Source organism: Silurus aristotelis (genome assembly GCF_946808225.1).
Source record: "Silurus aristotelis genome assembly, chromosome: 16".
NCBI lineage: Eukaryota > Metazoa > Chordata > Actinopteri > Siluriformes > Siluridae > Silurus > Silurus aristotelis.
The window spans coordinates 15,664,227-15,683,829 of record NC_139589.1 but is presented as its reverse complement, the minus strand read 5'-3'; the positions used below and the strand labels follow the sequence as shown (position 1 = coordinate 15,683,829).

Sequence of the window (19,603 nt, the reverse complement as noted above, 5' to 3'; positions counted from 1 at the left end):
GCAAATTATTTAAAAAGTATTTTAAATAAATCCCATCAAGCTCCCATTTTATAATCACTAGTGTAGGGTACCCCACCCAATGGCCCAATAAGGAATCCACCGCCATTGGTCTTTCTCGTGCTGCTGTAAAAGATTACTAAAATGGATTGCAATTTGTTACATTAATCGAAATTTAAATTTTTTATCTGACTCTAATTTGTAATAAAGATTTATCTTGAATATATCTAATTAATGCTGATCACATTATTGGTTGTATTTCTTCTCTAATTTTAATAGATAATACTAAACATTCCGTCATTTCAATTAATCATTCATTATGGACCCTGAGTCATTTTGAGCCTTGTGCTTGGCTAACAATACCTGCTCACGGAGGCAAATTGTCCAATCCGGATCTTAGTCAGAGGATTTAACCGTAAACTAATATTCTTTAAGTAGGTCGCTCAATGCTTGCTCATGCATAAAGAATAATTGATTTATCCACTTTGTTTATAACTTGCTAAGTCAGTGATAGCCACTACACATGCACAAACTCGCCAGTCTGAATCTTAGTCAGAGGATATAACCGTAAACTAATATTCTTATATTTTCTAATATATACTAATATTAGTTAAATTTACACACATTCCTCTCAATAGAAGCCAAAAGGTGGAAATGTTACTCTAATTAGTTAATAGGTGAGTGGGGACTAACCGCCACCTAAATATTATGATTTTCTCCCCCAAATCTAATAATGATCGCCACTAGCAGATATTCGTGGATATTCCTGTCCACCCAGCTTACCTTTACCTGGCATGCAGTATTCAAAGCCTTGTCCTGAACCAGGCTTTGGTGAACGGTGGTCTGATCACCATCAGTACAGTGAGGAAAATAAGTATTTGAACACCCTGCTATTTTGCAAGTTCTCCCACTTAGAAATCATGGAGGGGTCTGAAATTGTCATGGTGCATGTCCACTGTGAGAGACATAATCTGAAAAAAAAAAAATCCAGAAATCACAATGTATGATATTTTAACAATTTATTTGTATGATACAGCTGCAAATAAGTATTTGAACACCTGAGAAAGTCAACTGTATTTGGTACAGTAGCCTTTGTTTGCAATTACAGAGGTCAAATGTTTCCTGTAGTTTTTCCACCAGGTTTGCACACACTGCAGGAGGGATTTTGGCCCACTCCTCCACACAGATCTTCTCTAGATCAGTCAGGTTTCTGGCCTGTCGCTGAGAAACATGGAGTTTGAGCTCCCTCCAAAGATTCTCTATTGGGTTTAGGTCTGGAGACTGGCTAGGCCACGCCAGAACCTTGAAATGCTTCTTACAGAGCCACTCCTTGGTTATCCTGGCTGTGTGCTTCGGGTCATTGTCATGTTGGAAGACCCAGCCTCGACCCATCTTCAATGCTCTAACTGAGGGAAGGAGGTTGTTCCCCAAAATCCCGCAATACATGGCCCTGGTCATCCTCTCCTTAATACAGTGCAGTCGCCCTGTCCCATGTGCAGAAAAAAAACCCCAAAGCATGATGCTACCACCCACATGCTTCACAGCAGGGATGGTGTTCTTGGGATGGTACTCATCATTCTTCTTCCTCCTAACACGTTTAGTGGAATTATGACCCAAAAGTTCTATTTTGGTCTCATCTGACCACATGACTTTCTCCCATGACTCCTCTGGATCATCCAAATGGTCATTGGCAAACTTAAGACGTGCCTGGACATCTGCTGGTTTAAGCAGGGGAACCTTCCATGCCATGCATGATTTCAAACCATGACGTCTTAGTGTATTACCAACAGTAACCTTGGAAACGGTGGTCCCAGCTCTTTTCAGGTCATTGACCAGCTCCTCCCGTGTAGTTCTGGGCTGATTTCTCACCTTCCTTAGGATTATTGAGACCCCACGAGGTGAGATCTTGCATGGAGCAGTCCGAGGGCGATTGACAGTCATGTTTAGCTTCTTCCATTTTCTAATGATTGCTCCAACAGTGGACCTTTTTTCACCAAGCTGCTTGGCAATTTCCCCCTGGCCCTTTCCAGCCTTGTGGAGGTGTACAATTTTGTCTCTAGTGTCTTTGGACAGCTCTTTGGTCTTGGCCATGTTAGTAGTTGGATTCTTACTGATTGTATGGGGTGGACAGGTGTCTTTATGCAGCTAACGACCTCAAACAGGTGCATCTAATTTAGGATAATAAATGTAGTGGAGGTTATCATCATCATCTTCTCCCGCTTATCCGAATTCGGGTCGTGGGGGCAGCAGTCTAAGCAGATTCCCCAGACACTTCTCCGTGTCCAGGGATCGGGCTGTCAAGGCCCCCGCCTTCGACTGCTGTTCAATCCTCTCAGCACGGTCCCTTACGGTCCCTCCTGCAGGTGGTGAGCCCACGGGAAGCTTAGTGGAGGTGGACATTTTAAAGGCAGACTAACAGGTCTTTGAGGGTCAGAATTCTAGCTGATAGACAGGTGTTCAAATACTTATTTGCAGCTGTATCATACAAATAAATAGTTTAAAAATCATATATTGTGATTTCTGGATTTTATTTTTTTAGATTATGTCTCTCACAGTGGACATGCACCTACGATGACAATTTCAGACGCCTCCATGATATCTAAATGGGAGAACTTGCAAAATAGCAGGGTGTTCAAATACTTATTTTCCTCACTGTATGTTCCAGCTTGATCTAGAGCAGCAGGTGGAACACATACTAAGTGTACAGAATTCACCATTGACCTTAACAAACTAATAACGATCAGTCAGATAACACCTGGGCCAGCAGAGAACTGATTCCCTATGTAATATCTGGATTTTTTGCTTGAGATTTTTATTTTAATAATAGTTTTGATATGTCAGTTTTGATTAATTCAACTCACCTGTGTACTCCTGTGTTTTACAGGTTTCAGCTCACCCCAGGTATTGAAGAAAACATCTGTCTTAGTAGAGCAGTGCAATGAAAAGAGGAATGAGGTCCTCACCTCCCTTCAGTCTAGTCAGACAGTGCCCCTACAGGGTTCCCTAGGTAAAAGTTAGTTAATACACATAAGTTTTAAATTGTCAGCTCTCTGAGTTGATCAGTATCAGTTTTTTGGCTGCAGCATTTTGCATTCTTCGTTATTATTATTATTATTATTTATAATTATTATTCTTTCTTTAGCTATTAGTGAATAATTATGGGGGGGAATTAAAGCACATGCTAGCCATAGAGCATGTTACTGTAAAATGGTTTCTCTTCTATTATACTAGGCATTACTAAATTGCAGGACTGTACTGAACTAAAACCCCCAGTCTCACTGTCATCTCTTGTGAAAGAAGCTAACGTGGAGAACAGAAGTATGGCAAGAGGCAACAATGGTGTCCAAGACAGTTATGGCACAGGTGGGGCCTTTGGATTCACACGGGCGATACAAAAGATATTCTGTCAGGCCAAGGAAGTCGTGGTTCAGGCATATCCATGTTTTTGTGCTTGCATTTAAAAAATACCTTAATATTTACACTTTGTGCAAAGTAACCAATGTTGTGTGATTAGAGACATAAAAAATTATGATTGCCCAAATATAGTATTCGTAATCTAACACAAATGTGTGATCAATTATTAGCATTTCTTTGTGTTGTGTCTGCAGGAAAAGTAGACACCTCGGATTCAAGCCACGAGATTCCTTCACATTGCAACATCGACAGTAACTGCTCATTAGACTGCATCCATTCAACTGGTTTAGAAAACTGCCAGCCTTGCACAGGGTAGGACAAATCTCTCCATCACATTCTCGTGCTCTCAGTATTTATTTTTAAGGCTGCTTTAATGCAAATAAAATTGTCAAACATTTTTGTTGAGAAAGCTTTTGTGTTACAATTTACATGTTTACATCTGTAAAAAGTTGGATATACTTTATGAAAACGGTTAACTATACATTCGTCATGTTGCAAATCTCCCAGAAGTAAGAATCAGAAGCCCAGCAGATTGGACACAGGTGGACTATGTTTTATGTAGGAGATGCAGCCTGAAGGAGTAGTAGCTAGAGACAGCTAGACAGCATCGGATGGTGGTCTGTAGGATGGTTTTGGAAGTGAAGAAGAAGAGGAGAGTGTGAGGACTGAAAAAATAATAAGATGGTGGAAACTGAAGGGGGAAGACTGTAGGGTGAGATTCAGGGAAGAAGTGGTGGTGAAGAGGTGCTGGATAAATGGGCAACTACTGCAGAACTACTGCAGGGAGGCAGCTAGAAAGGTACTTGGTGTGACATCTGGAAATAGAAAGGAAGACAAAGAGACGTGGTGGTGGAATGAGGAAGTGCAGGAAAGCATAAGGGGAAAGAGGTTGGCAAAAAAGATTTGGGTTTGACAAAGTGATGAGAAAAGTAGGCAGGAGTACAAGGAGATGCGGCAGCAGGTAAAGAGGGATGTGGCAAAAGCCAAGAAAAAGGCTGTATGAAAAGTTGGACTTTAAAGAAGGAGAAAATAATTTATACCGATTGGCCAGGCAGAGGGATGATGTATATTTCTTGTCTTGATGGAGTGTAGCTGTTTCTTGGAATGAATCCTCGCCGACACTGAGACTGCAGACCTGCAGTAACTACAGGGGAATAAAGTTGATCACTTACACCATGAAGTTATGGGAGAAAATAGTGGAAGCCAGGCTGAGAGAAAAGGTGAGCATCTGTGAGCAACAGTATGGTTTCATGCCGAGGAAGAGCACCACAGACACGTTATTTGCTTTGAGAATGTTGATGGAAAAGTATGGAGAAGGTCAGATAAAGTTGCATTGTGTGTTTGTGGATTTAGATAAAGCATACGACAGGTTAATGAGAGAGGAGGTGTGGTATTGTATGAGGAAGTCAGGTGTGTCAGAGAAGTATGTGAGGGTGGTGCAGGACATGTATGAGGACAGTGTGACAGCAGTGAAGTGTGCAGTAGGAACGACAGACTGGTTTAAGTTGAAGGTTGGACTGCATCAAGATCGGCTCTGAGCCCTTACCTGTTTGTAGTGGTGATGGACAGGTTGACGGACCTCTGTGGACTATAATGTTTGCGGATGATATTGTGATTTTTGGTGAGAGTAGGGAGCAGGTTAAGAAGAGCCTGGAGAGGTGGAGGTACACACCTGCGATGTACACAACTGCGATGTGGTATGGTTTAGGGACAGTGGCATTGAGTAAAAGACAGGAGGTGAAGTTCGAGGTAGCAGAGCTGAAGATGTTGAGGTTTTTGTTTGGAGTGACGAGGATGGACATAACTAGAAATGAGTTTATTAGAGGGACAGTGCATGTAGGACGTTTTAGAGACAAGTTAAGGGATACACCATTGAGATGGTTTGGACATGTGCAGAGGAGGGACATGGGGTATATCGGTGGGAGAATGCTGAGGTTGGAGCCACCAGGAAGGAGGAGGTTTATGGATGTGGTGAATGAAGATATGCAGATAGTTGGTTTGAAAGAGGCAGATGTAGAGGTGGTATGGAGACGGATGATCCGCTGTGGCGACCCCTAATGGGAGCAGCCAAAAGAAGAAGCAAAAGAAGAAGACTGGTTTACAGTATGCAAGATAATTTTTTCCCCCCAAATCAATATGATCATTATAACACACCAAAGCAAAAGCAAAAAAGTTATGAAACTTCTGCTATTTGAACAAGGGTAATGTCAAATAAATTGCTCCTAGAATTTGACCTTCTAAAAAACATATTTCGCAGAGTTCTCAGTTTTGTACTATTGAACACTTTACAAAAGCAAATTCATATAGTATAAGTTGTGAAGGAAACACAGAAATACAGAAACACAGAAGCATATGTGCAGAACAAGTTGCATTATTTAGTTTATATAAAATGTTAAATATAAGCATAATCTGATCTTTTTGAGTCCTTTAAACCTTTAGACCTTTACTTTGCAGGTGTATAAAACAAAATATGCCAATGTAATCTTACACTAATAACACGTATTTTGTTTGTGTGACTTTTTGTGCTCACTGTTTTTTTTGGTGGTTCTTTGTGAACATCTATTAACATCCTTTATTATTATTATTTATTTATTTATTTTTTTATATTATTATTATTACTTTTATTGGATTCATTACAAATGTCATTGTCTTTTTAGTTTGTCTTTGGTGAGGACCTTGGTAACCCATGTCTCAAATTTCACCTCCACCACTAGCACAGAGGAGCTCATTTTGCCTCTTTCAGAGGTGTCTGACAGTGGCCGGAGAAGCTGGACATCTTGCTCTAGCAACTCACATGACACTTTCCAGAACTTTCAGGTCCAACGCATGTCACAACACAACCAACGGCATCCTCAGAAGGATGACACTATCAAAGAGGCGGACGATCCTCGGGCTACAAACGGACATTTCAGAGATGGCTCCGGATTAAGTCAGTCTAGACAAAGCTGGGCTTTTTCCAGCTTAGTTTCAGACAGATATGAGGAAAACTATTGCACTGTTAAATGCAGTGAACAGCAAAGTAAAGACCCTGCTTATAAGACAGTCACCTCCACAACAGAGGAAGGGCTCATAGGTGAGGGGAAATATAACAAGACTGCACACAGATGGGCCTTTACAGATGGAATCAGCAGATTTTATTCTCATTTCACTTAACATATTAGCACCAGATGTTTTGGGTATCCATAATTATATATAGGTGGTATATATATATATATATATATATATATATATATATATATATATATATATATATATATATATATATATATATATATATATACACACACACACACACACCACTTATCCATACCACTTATGGATATTATGTACTCAAGTACCTATACTAAATTCAGTTAACCTTCTTGTGATATACTATCAGTGCATAAGTGTCCTGATAACATAGACATGCTCGAGGTTGCTTTGCTGCACCATTTTGGATTTGGATTTATTCTTTTAGGTAAAATTATGAAAATTAAATAAAAAAAGTTAAAGCACATGCTAGACACTGAAAAGGTGAAAATGAGAAAATTCCCTTTAGCTGATAAGAGGAAGAATCCTTTAGACCACTAGTTATGTGGTCCTCACCAAAATCTGTAAAACAAACAATGGTGACAACAAAACACAATATATTTGAATATGTAGTAATTAGAATTAGTAGCCAGGCATTAATAATACAATTATGTAGTAATTCGTCCATTTAAATTAAACCAATGTTAAAATACAAAGTAGGAGAAATAGGTACAGCATTTTCTTCACATTTTGACAACCATTAAGTTTTAGAAAACTTAATGGTTGTCAAAATGTGAAGAAAACTTAAAGGTTGTCAAAATGTGAAGAAAATGCTGTACCTATTTCTCCTACTTTGTGTTTTAACATTGGTTTAATTTAAATGGACGAATTACTACATAATTGTATTATTAATGCCTGGCTACTAATTCTAATTAGTAGCCAGGCATTAATAATACAATACACAAGCTTAATTAAGTTTGTCACCATAAAGAAGTGTGATGACTTCTATAAAAGTAAACAATCATGCAAAGAAGATAGTGACCTTAGAGAAGCTGTTGTTTGCTGCTTATCAATCTGCCAAGGAACCATTTATAAATTATTTGTTTACTCCAGTGGTTCTCAAAGTGTGGGCTGTGCCCCTCTAGTTGTTCTTCATTAATCTTAATCTATTATTTTCTTTATTGAAAAATAAATGGCATGCACTCGAACAAACAATTGGCTCTTTAATGCAAGTAAATTAAAACATCAGTTAGGGTACCTTATACAAACTACAGGTTTCAGCCCCACTGCCATGGCTCCCTGCAGCCTTGACAAAATGACGTAAAATTAATTAAAAATTAATTAATTTTATATATTTATTTTATGTTATTTGTTGTATCAGTAACCAGTGTTTCAAAGGGAACAGCCATTATCTTGGCATTCTAGGTAACAGATGTGACATATATAAGAGATTTTGTCAACCATAAAACCAATACTAAATGCCGCAAATGCAATATGTAACTTACTGTCTACTTCCCGCACCTTGACCTGCGAGAGCTGATATTGCTGTCCAGACCTCTGCTGTTTTAAGCTAACTGTGGATAGATCTGCAAAAAAACTCGGGAGATAATTATCTGCTGGGAAATGCCGTGCACAAACAGAGAATATATGAAAGAATCACTTAGAGCAATTTCAGAGCATCTATTCCACAATGTCACTCTCCCATTGCCAGGCAACACTCCCACGTCTTGCCAGGGACAAAAGGTATACATTTCTATTGAAATCAAACTATATTCATTTAAAGGTCAAAATATTTTTTGCGACTCCAGGCAAATTTTATTTGGTGGGAGAGGGGCCAAAATAGCTCTGTTGTTCACAAAGGTTGCAGACCCGTGATTCGGTGTCACCCAGTTGAGAAGTCATCCAAAAAATTCTTCCTTTTGTCACATTAGGAAATTTTTTATTTTTTTTTGCCATTGTTGCTTTAGGCTGGCAAATTCGGTAAACAGTTAATATAAAACATTTTATGTCGATGTTTCTATAAAGTTGTTTGTGTCCATTGTTAAAAAACATGATACAAATTAAATTGACTGACTTAGGTCTTTGAATCTTGATAATCATAATTACCAAATACTTTCATAAACTAGGATCATATTCTGAATAACTACTTCTTCTGAAAAAAAATTATAATGCAGCTAAGGAAAAATTATGAGAAACCGATATTATTATTTTTCAATGCAACTGAGCCTTCTGGTCATAGTCGAACATTCTTTTGTGACAGCCTCATTATCTCTGTACCAAAAATGATTAGAACACCTTCCAAGTCTTTTGATCAGAGCTGTTCATTCTTTTGACACTTACTGAAGTATCTTTCCCCTTAAACTTGTTATTCGGCATCATGCACATAGTTTAAAGCAAATAAAAAGCTGAACTCTGAGACCAGAAACATCGTCACATACTGGAAATGAACATGAGAACAAATCATTACTACTACTGTACAAATCCTATGTAGCTGTCATGTGATAGAAGAATAAATGTTACAGATCTGAAGACTTAGGAGGTGACCTTTCTCCTGTAATGAGATATTGTGGTTTTCAAGCTACAAATTAAGTGTTGAAATGTTGCTATTTGAGACAAATCATTGTCTTGAGCCATATACATTCCCAATTCGAAAAAAAATCTAGGAAGTAAAAAAAAAGAATGCAATGATTAAATATCAAATATCATAAACCCCTATTTTATTTATAAAAGAATATAGAAAACACATCAAATGTTTAAACTGAAAAAATGTAAAAAATTGGGTAATTTTAAATTTAATGGCCACAACACATCTTAAAAATGTTGTAATAGGTTTACCAAAGTGTAGCATCCCCTCTTCTTTTAACAACATCTTAAATGTATGGGAAATATATGTCTGGGAAATTAACAGAGCAGTTATTGGAGTTTTGGAAAAGGGCTGTTGTTTCATTTGCGTCTGACAGGATTCTACCTTCTTAACAGTTCAGTTTTCATTTGCATTTTTATTTATTTCACGATTAAGCAAATGTTTCCAAATTGTGAAAAATCTAAACTGCAGGCAAGCCAGATTAGCACCCAGAGATTTCTATTACAAAGTCATGCTGCTATTATATACTGTTATGACATAAGTTACCATTGTCATCCTGAAATATACAAGGCTTCATCTGAAAAAGATTTTGTCTGGATAGAGGCATTTGTTTGCTCTAAAATCTGGTTATACCTTTAATCAGATTTTAGTGCCTTTTTACTAATGGCCAGATGGTCCTTTTCCTTTTTTAAACAGGAGGGATTCTTTGTCTAATTTCAAATTTTGATTTGTTTGACCACAGTCAGTTTTTAACATTTCTTAAGCTCCATTTTAAATAAGCTTATAAAGTTTACAGTTAAAGTTTATTATGCTCAAAAAGATAAGTTATAGATATAATGTAAATACATAAAATCAGTCATAGAGAAATCCAGAAAAGTACTGGAAAGCCACATGTCTCATGAGTTTATATTTCAAATTTTATTAAGATGTCATAAAAAATTAGATGCCTACAAACATTTATCTGAGACTATGTCTGATCCTTTTTTCCCTCCCGTGTTTGAGAGCCACCTGCTAGGACTCAAATTAATGGCTATCGTTATACATGTTTGGCTATTGATATTGAACACCTAGGTACCGGAAACGGTCCACTCTCTCCACTGGGGTCCCATTGATGTTTAGCGGTTGGTATGACCGCTCCTGCTTCGTGCTGAAGTCCACGATCAACTCCTTAGTCTTGCTGACGTTCAGGAGAAGGTTGTTCTCCTGGCACCATCTCGCTAAGTTTTTAACCTCCTGTAGATCTCCAACTCATCGTTGTTGGAGATCAGGCCCACCACAACAGTGTTGCCAGCAAACTTGATGATGGTTGTGGAGTTTGAAGTGGCCACACAGTCATATGTCTACAGTGAGTACAGCAGGGGGCTCAGAAAACAACCCTGGGGAACTCCAGTGCTGAGGGTGAGGGTGGATAAAGTGTGTTTTCCCACCCGTACAGCTTGTGGTCTGTCTGTCAGGAAGTTAGAGATCTATTGGCACAGTCCCAGGACCTCCAACTTAGAGGTGAGTGTGGAGGGAATTATGGTGTTAAATGCTGAACTGTAGTCGACAAACAGCATCTTTTGTATAATTCTAATTTCTTTGGTCCAGGTGGCTCATTGTAGTGTGGAGGAGATGTGAAATGTGTCCTCAGTGGAACGGTTCTGACGGTACGTGAACTGTAGTGGGTCCAGTGTGTCTGGTAGTGATGCAGTGATGAAGTTCTGACCAGTCTTTCAAAGCACATCATCACTACTGAGGTCAAGGCTACAGGGTGGTAGTCGTTAAGGCAGGTGTGCTGGGGTTTCTTCGGGACAGGAACAATGGTGGACTGTTTAAAACATGAGGGGACAACAGACTGTTCCAGTAAGAGGTTGAATATCTCAGTGAACACCGGTGCTAGCTGGTCAGCGCAGGCTTTCAGAACCCGACCTGTGATGCCATCTGGTCCTGCTGCCTTCCTGGTATTCACTCTCTTGAATGCCCTCCTCACGTAATACTCCGAGATGGTGAACTAATTGTGTGGGAGCTTTCATTTGTTTTGTAACACTTTATTCTAACAGCTATATTAGTTCTTTTACCACCAAAATGTTGTTTTTTAATGTTGTGCAAAAGTTATTCAAACGTTATTCAGAAACATACAAACCACCGAAGTTCTATGACATAAACAAAAAAGAACTATCTAAATTACAACACTATTGATTTGTTGGCCTAAAAATACTTTACAACATGTTGTTCAGTGTACCCTTATCTTCCCAAATAAACCGGGATTTGCAGCCGTGGATGCATTTGTGACAATTACAGTGTAAGTACAGTGTAATTAAGTAATGTTGTTGTGTACTGCTTACACAAATTCAGCAAATACATTCGTCATACGTTTTCCATTGAAAACCAGTGACTTTTTACTTCTGTCCCTTTTCATTTAATCTATTGTTGAACATCAACACCTGTGAACAATGAGATATCGCACACGCTGGGGTGACGAGACTCTGCCTATCAACAAAAATGCGTATTCTAACTAAGAAAAAAATTAGGACACCCTACCCCCTGTTTTCCCCCTTTGGCTGAAATACAGTAACTTCAGTGAGACACCTCTTGTGCCCATCTACCAGTCTCTGAAATTGGTCTAAGGAAAGTTTTCCTCATTGCAGAATTCTTTCAGCTGTGAGATGTTTGTGGGGTTTCTTTCCCCTCACACACCCCAAGATCGCATTAAACTGTACATACAGACTGTTTTTTCCACAACATCTTAATGGGATTAAATCTAGGCTTTGACTCGGCCATTCTAGGACTCTCCATTTCTAAATTTTCAGCCAGTCCTTGGTGGATTTACTGGTATGTTGCGGGGACCAGATCTGCTTCAGCTTCAATTCTTTTTTTACAAATGGTCTCACATGTTCCTCAAGCACTCTCTGATACACAGTAGAATTCATGATGGATTCTATGATGGTGAGCTGGCCAGGTCCTGCTGCAGGAAAGCATCCCCAAACAAGGAATGCTGTATTTGGTTTACGCCAAATATGTCCTCTGTTCCATTGTCCAAGTAATTCAATTTTAGACTCATCTGTCCAAAGAACATTATTCCAGAAGTCCTGTTCTTTGTCTACATTCTCTCTGGCAAACTTTATTCTGGCCTTCATGTTTTACTTAAAGAGCAAAGGTTTCCTTCTTACACACCTCCCATGAAAGTTAAACTTGTGTAGTCTCTTTCTGATTGTAGAGGCATGCACTTTCACATCAACAGTAGCACGAGCCTGCTGTAGGTCCTGTGATGACATTTTAACGTTTTGCACCTTGCAGTCTGCTTTTGGAGTGAACCTGGCAGTTCTTTTGAATGTCCTTTACTTGTAGACTATTTTTTAAACAGTGGAATGGCTGATTTCAAATGCTTTCGAGATTTTTTTTAAATCCCTTTCCAGACCCATACACTGCTACAGTCTTCTTTCTAAAGGCAGCTCAGACAGCTCTTTCAAACTCAACATAGTGTTCACTCTCACTTTAACAGTCAGGTGCACACCAATCAAAATGTCTGAGACTTAACTAGGGCAAGCCTCCTTCAAAAAGCTGAGCAATGATGTTCTAATCACATGTACCTGATGTGATACACCTGTGTGTGATTTTAGCCATTTTAAGCTTTTTGCTTACCAGAAATAGTTTGTTTTTGAAAACATTTTATAGGAAGTCTTTTCTTCATTTTTAATTAGGTTATATTATTTGAATCTCTCAGTATAGTTAAAATTGATATTAAATATATACATACAGGTGCATCTAAATAAATAAGAATATTGTTAAAAAGTTAATTTATTTTTGTATTTTAATACAAAAAGTAAAACACATATATAGATTCACCACACGCAGAATTATATATTCAAGTGTTTATTTCTTTTAATTTTGATAATAATGGCTTACAGCTAATGAAAACCCAAAATTCAGTAACTCAGAAAATTAGAATATTGTGAAAAAAATGCAATATTGGAGACTAGTGACGCCGTACATATGGAGGGTAAGACAAAAAAGGTCATCGCTAAAGAAGCTGGCTGTTCACAGAGTGATGTATTACATTAATGAAAAGTTGAACATTAATGAAAAGTTAAATAAAAGGAAAAAATGTGGTCGAAAAAAGCTAAACGAAGCCCATTCAAGAATTTCGGGAAGATTCACCAAGAGTGGACTGCAGCTGGAGTCAGTGCTTCAAGAGTCACCATGCACAGATGTATCCATGGAATACAACTGATGCATTCCTTGTGTCAAGCCACTCCTGAACCAGCTCAGCTCAGTGGGCCAAAGTAATCTTTTCAGATGAAATGAAAGAAAATTTGGCATTTCATTTGGAAATCAAGGTTCCAAAGTCTGGAAGAAGAGAGGAGAGGCACAGAACTGCACAGAGGCAAGAAGTTGCTTGAGGTCCAGTGTAAAGTTTGCACAGTAAAGTAACATACTTTCCAGAAGGCCAACAATTAACTAGAAATGTTTTTTGATTTGGATTTGAAATAGTGAATTAGTGGGTTTTTGTTACATGTGAGCCAAAATCATCATAATTAAAAGAAATAAACACTTGAAATATATCAGTCTGTGTGTAATGAATCTATATAATATACGAGTTTCACTTTTTGTATCACATTACTAAAATAAATCAACTTTTTATTAATATTCACATTTATTGAGATGTACATGTATGTCCAAATATGTAAAAAAACAAACAAAAAAAAACAGGCTTTCATAGGGTGTCCTAATTTTATCACATGACTGTATGTTAGTGACCTGTGTCATGTCTAATTAAAACAAGAACAAACAAATTCAGTATCAAAGTAAAGACTCCAATCACAGCCAAAAGATTAAGTGCAGAATCCAGGGTTGTGATGATGTTAAAGTTTCAGGCTTTATTCCTGCAGAAACAAAATCAGACCGTTCCAAGGAAATGTCCAAAGTTACATCAAAAACACAGCCTTTTAATCCTTTTTTTTTCCTTACAATCGAGGTAACACCTCTCTTTCTTATTTGTCTATGGTTACTGCATCTTATTTTTATTTGACAACAGGTACATCATCTGCCACCATTATCTCTAAGATTTATGATACTTTCTCATGATAATGGCAGATCCCCTTTGTCTTTATTTTTTTGTAATAATGAGCATGTGGCAAAAGTAATTAGGGCGTACAGGCATTGCACCTGCCCTTGCCGGAAAAGAAACTTATAAGGCTAGAAACCTAACTTACGTATAAGGCTAGCAACAGATCTACTGACTGATTTTGTTAATAAGACTCCAAATTACACTTTCTTTGGTTATACTGAGTGGTGCAAATATCAAAAAGTAATTAGGAAACAAAGAGAAATAACAATGTGAATGTGAATTGTGATCCAATAATTAATAAAAAAAATCTATAATAAAAAAAAGTTATAACAACAAAACAAAAAGAAATAACAAAAAAAAAATTCATACTGAAACGTGTTACAAAAAATACCATACCTGTTACCAGGTTACCTAATTAGTTGCAAAATGTTCCTCCAGCTGCTTTATTTAGTAACACTTACATTTCCAGGCTTTTGTTCCCCCTGTCTCAACATCGCAAAATCATTGCATTCTGTTTTTTACAGCAGTGAATTGGTAATTGGATGTAAAACATTTATGGAAAATTTAAATTTTTCATGAATGAAAGCTGTCAGTGTACCTTGTAAGGTTTAATGGCCATGTATTAAGTTGATAAAAAAAAATCACAAAAAGCATTGAGGTACAAACCCAAAGCACACAGCAGCTATAAATTTGCTGCCACTATCATTTATGCATAAGATTTTTAATGTAAGTGGTTGTATTGTTTCAGAATATTTATTTTACTAACATGCTTCATCTTTCTTTTGTTTTTTTTTCTCTCCCTTTTGCTCATTATCACATCTTCGGTCAGTGTATTGTGTAACAGCGCTATGTAAAGATGATCGGTACAGGGCTCTGCCTTCTTCCACATCTGCTTATCAAGGACTATCATTGGGAAACATGCAGGTACGAGAGGGCGGAGTTGTACGGCCAGCCTACTTAAAGCCACCAGACTATAGCGTGGCATTACAAAGATCCAAGCTGTTGAGTGACTCATGGAGAATGGCAACTGAACATCATGCTATCTTCACAAGACCTTCCAATCTAGCACCTCATGATGTAGTTAATAATGAAGAGGGTATGTTCTCAGAGCCCCCACACATCACATATAAACTGTAGGCAATCTGCTTGATATTTAGTTAATTTTAACTTGGATCTGGGTATCTATGCTTTGATCTTTTTTGAAACAGTGGTAACAAATATCCACTACCTAACAAAAGTTTTAGAACATCTCAATGTTTCCAATTATGTTTCAAATTTAAGCATATAACAAATAATACAATTGAACATAAAAAAAAATATTATAATTTTGTTTAGCATAATGTAATCAAAATTTGTGATTCATTAAAGGTTAAAATATAACGTGGCATACTTTCTAAAATGGAAATTAAATATTGTTTGGAAATTTCCAAACACTGTTCCTTCAGAAGTTTCCACAAGTGTGTTGCACTTGTAGGTTGCTTTGCTTTCACCGTGTCCAGTGCATTGCAAACCAGCTTAATTGGGTTTAACTCGGGAGACTGTCCTTGCTATTTCATGATTTGAAGCCAACCATTTTGTTCTTTTTTCTAAGGTAGTTTTTGGGTAATTATTCTGCTTTACATTAAATCCCTGACAGACTGCCAAATGCTGTGGTTCAGGTTGCCACTCACTCTGTGTGTAGTTCGCTCTGGATGCATCAAAAGAGCCCCACACCATCAAGCTTCCTCCTCTATGTTTGACTTTTGATGTCCATCTAGGAACCATCCTTGTGCTTACTCAATGACATACAAAAACATACATTCTGCTGAACTGAGTTAATTTTTAATCATCGGACTTTAAAACTTTTTATACATTTTTTTTTAGCACATTAATTCTTCCCTGAAAAGTTCTTGAAATGTACATTAATTAAATTTTTAGATAACCTGTACTCCCACCTCTGCCACTTATCTTGTTACTATTTAAGGTTATCTACTGCACTGGAAAAATTGGGATGTTCTAAAATTGTAGTGTATAAACGGTATGTATAAACAGCTGAACACTTTAAGTAACAATACAAATACTTAATCAGACTTATCTAAGAGGCAAGGGACTTTTAATCCAGTCACAATCTCATATATATGGTGTGTGTGTGTGTGTGTGTGGGGGGGGGTTATCACTTTCTCTGAATTGTGTTTATTTTCTTGTAGCGCACAAAGTTTGTTTAATGTTGAATTTAGGTTGAGTTTTGAGTTCAATTTTCATATTTTATTTAGGTACAGTGCATCTGGAAAGTGTTCACAGCGCTTCACTTTTTCCACATTTGATGTTACAACCTCATTCCAAAATTTATTCAATGTATTATTTTTCTCAAAATTTTACAAACAGTACCCCATAATTACAACATGAATGAAGTTTGAAATCTTTGCAAATTTATAAAAAATAAAATAAAACGGAAAAAAAAAAAAATCACGTATATAAGTATTCACAGCCTTGGCCATGACACTTAAAATCGCCTGCATCCTGTTTCCATTGATCATCCTTGAGATGTTTCTACAACTTGATTGTAGTCCACCTGTGGTAAATTCAGTTGAATGGACATGATTTGTAAAGGCACACACCTGTCTATATAAGGTCCCACATGTATCAAGTGCATGTCAGAGCACAAACCAAGCCATGAAGTCTAAGGAATTGCCTGTAGACTTCTAAAACAGGATTGTATTGAGGCACAGATCTGGGAAAGGGTACAGAAGAATTTCTGCAGCATTGAAGATCCCAATGAGCACAGTGGCCTCCATCATCCATAAATAAGTTTGGAATGTCATGAAAATAAACTCATCAAGTCAGACTCAGGCTTAAATGAAATCAAACAGAACAAACTTTATTTAAAAGAAAGTCCTTAGCAGAGGGATGTCTGTCACACACACAAGATGTTAGTGAGGAAAGAGATACTTTTCTCACCCTCCTCTTATCAGTCCCACCTTGACTTTGGAATGTGCCAGTTGTCACATACTCCTAACAGAAAAGAGGATGTGAATCTTTTCTGTTAGCCACATAGCGTGAGAAAAGAGGAACTGGGTTGATGCAAGACTTTGACAGTTTGTTGCAAAGAAATAAACAGCTTAATCTTGTGACAATATGTGAGTGTGATTAAAATTTTCCATTACAGGAACCACCAAGACTCTTTCTAGAGCAGGCCACCTGGCCAAACTGAGTGATCGGTGGAGAAGGGCCTTAGCCAGGGTGGTGACCAAGAACTCAATGGTCACTCTAAAAGAGCTTCAGCGTTTGTCTGTGGAAAGAGGAAAACTTTCCAGATGAACAACCATCTCTGCAGCACTTTTCCAATCAGACCTGTATGGTAGAGTGGCCAGACGGAAGCCACTCCTCAGTAAAAGACAGCCATCCGGAGTTTGCCAAAAGACTCTCTGACCAGGAAAAAAAACAGATTGAACTCTTTGGCCTGAATGCCAAGCATCATGTCTGGAGGAAACCAGGCACCATCCCTACAGTGAAGCATGGTGGAGGAATCATCATGCTGTGGGGATGTTTTTCAGTGTCAGGAAGTGAGACTGGTCAGGATCGAGAAAAAGATGAATGCAGCAATGTACAGAGACAGAGGGACAGTTCATCTTCCAACTGTTAATCACTTATATGCATGTGATTATTATTTTTTTTTTTTTTTTTATATATACATTTGCAAAGATTTAAAACAAACTTCTTTCATGTTGTCATTATGTGATATTGTCTGTAGAATTTTGAGGATGATAATGAATTTAATACATTTTGGAATAAGGCTGTACCATGAAAAAAGTGAAGCGCTGTGAATACTTTCCAGATGCACTGTGTTTATTATTTTTTCTTTATCTTCTCACAGATGAACAGGTGTCAGCAGTGTGACTCAAGAAAAAAAGGACGATGTGCAGCCCTATAAAGTCACTTATTCAAGCATTGCCACATACAGAATCCCTTTGCAAACGTTTCCAATGTTTTGTGAATGTGTTTCTGATGTTTGTTTTTTTTTTCTTTTATTTTGTCATTAAATATATTTCGGTAATAACCACCAATATATACATATTTTCTGTAATAATCCACAAAAATATAAAGCATTCCCTCTCTAACCTAAAGACACATATGCTGTAGTGTGTGACTTGGGTGTGTCAATTTTCCTGTTCACTGATATGTATAAAATTATACATTTGTTTGGTTATATTGCTGAACCTGTTTTAGGCCAGTTTATTTTTTGGGTTAGTTAACATAATTTATTTTTCGGTTTTGTCAAATGCCTCACCCTGAATATAACCTTCAATCAATATCTCTTATATATAACTTTGTTTAGCTTGATGTATTTTTGTTCTAAAATGCCTAATTCTCAATGTCTTTGTAGGCCTGTTATGTAGGCCTGTGCTTTATTTTTCTTTACATATACTTGATGTGTGGTAATCCAGTAATAGCATCATAGACAATCATAAATGACACATTATTGGAGTTGCTTCAGCAGTTGCTTCCATGCACTACTGAATGTTTATCAAATAAAATAAGCTTTAGAAGTTTCTAAATCTGTATATGAATCCATTGCTGCATTTTTGCAGCTCTATGGACTGGCACTGTACAATTAAATGTTCGTAAAAATGTTTTTTTTTTTTTTTATGAATTTTGAATTTCTTTTTGTTACAGTTTGTTGAGACTTTTTTATTGTTTTCGAGCAATAAGAAATTAGTAAATGCAATACAATTTGTGGAAGAAAACAGCATCTGTAACATGTGATTAAGAATGCACAGAAGCACATGCAAAACAAGTTGCATAATTTAGTTTATATAAAATATTAAATATGAACATAATCTGAGTCAGATAATACTGTAGACTTTAATATCCAGGTCTATAACCAAAATATGCCAATGTAATCTTATACAGACAGTTCATTGTTTGTTTGTGTGTAGGACTTTTTCTGCTCACTGTTTTATTTAGGTGGATTTTTGTAAACATCCATTGACATACTTTATTATTATTATTATTTTTATTATTATTATTATTATTATTATTATTATTATTATTATTATTACTTTCCTTGGATTCATTACAAATGTCATGGTCTTTTTACTTTGCCTTTTTGAGGACCTTGGTGCTCAAATTTCATGCAGAGAGACTGTCCGTGAACAGCAAAGTACAGACCCTGCTTATAAGACAGTCACCTCCACAACAGAGAAAGGGCTAATAGGTGAGGGGAAATATAACACGACTGCACACAGATGGGTCTTTACAGATAGCATCAGAAAATTCTATGCTCATTTCATTTGACATATTTGCACCAGATGTTTTGGGTATCCAAAAGTAATATCCATAAGTAGTATTCAAATTACCCATGCTGAATTTTGTTAACCTTCTTATGGTATGCACATGTCCTGATAACATAGACATGCTCAAGGTTGCATCCTCATCTGGGTGTCATCAGATAAAAATCAAATGTACATGCATAAGATAATTTATATTTAGTATAATATAGTATAGTATTTTCGTATAGTATATAAATATTTCTATACATATTTATATACTTAAATAGGAATGTCAGTGGGAAC

General features: G+C 37.0%; 1 protein-coding gene across 8 annotated transcripts in view; it reads left to right on the top strand.

The window, feature by feature from the left end:
- rapgef6 (Rap guanine nucleotide exchange factor (GEF) 6) overlaps positions 1-18,701 on the top strand; it is a 122,429-nt gene extending 103,728 nt beyond the window's left edge. For 3 of the 8 annotated variants that reach the window (XM_083565013.1, XM_083565015.1, XM_083565016.1), the window contains 6 exons: positions 2,882-3,004; positions 3,229-3,360; positions 3,606-3,723; positions 6,069-6,484; positions 14,881-15,147; positions 17,905-18,701. In XM_083565013.1, coding sequence (XP_083421139.1) covers positions 2,882-3,004; positions 3,229-3,360; positions 3,606-3,723; positions 6,069-6,484; positions 14,881-15,147; positions 17,905-17,927 — 1,079 coding nt within the window. In that variant the 3' untranslated portion in view covers positions 17,928-18,701. The remainder of the gene's footprint in view (positions 1-2,881; positions 3,005-3,228; positions 3,361-3,605; positions 3,724-6,068; positions 6,485-14,880; positions 15,148-17,904) is intronic. The other 5 variants (XR_014537318.1, XR_014537320.1, XM_083565014.1 and 2 more) reach the window with 3 other exon arrangements.
- Positions 18,702-19,603: the final 902 nt, after the last annotated feature.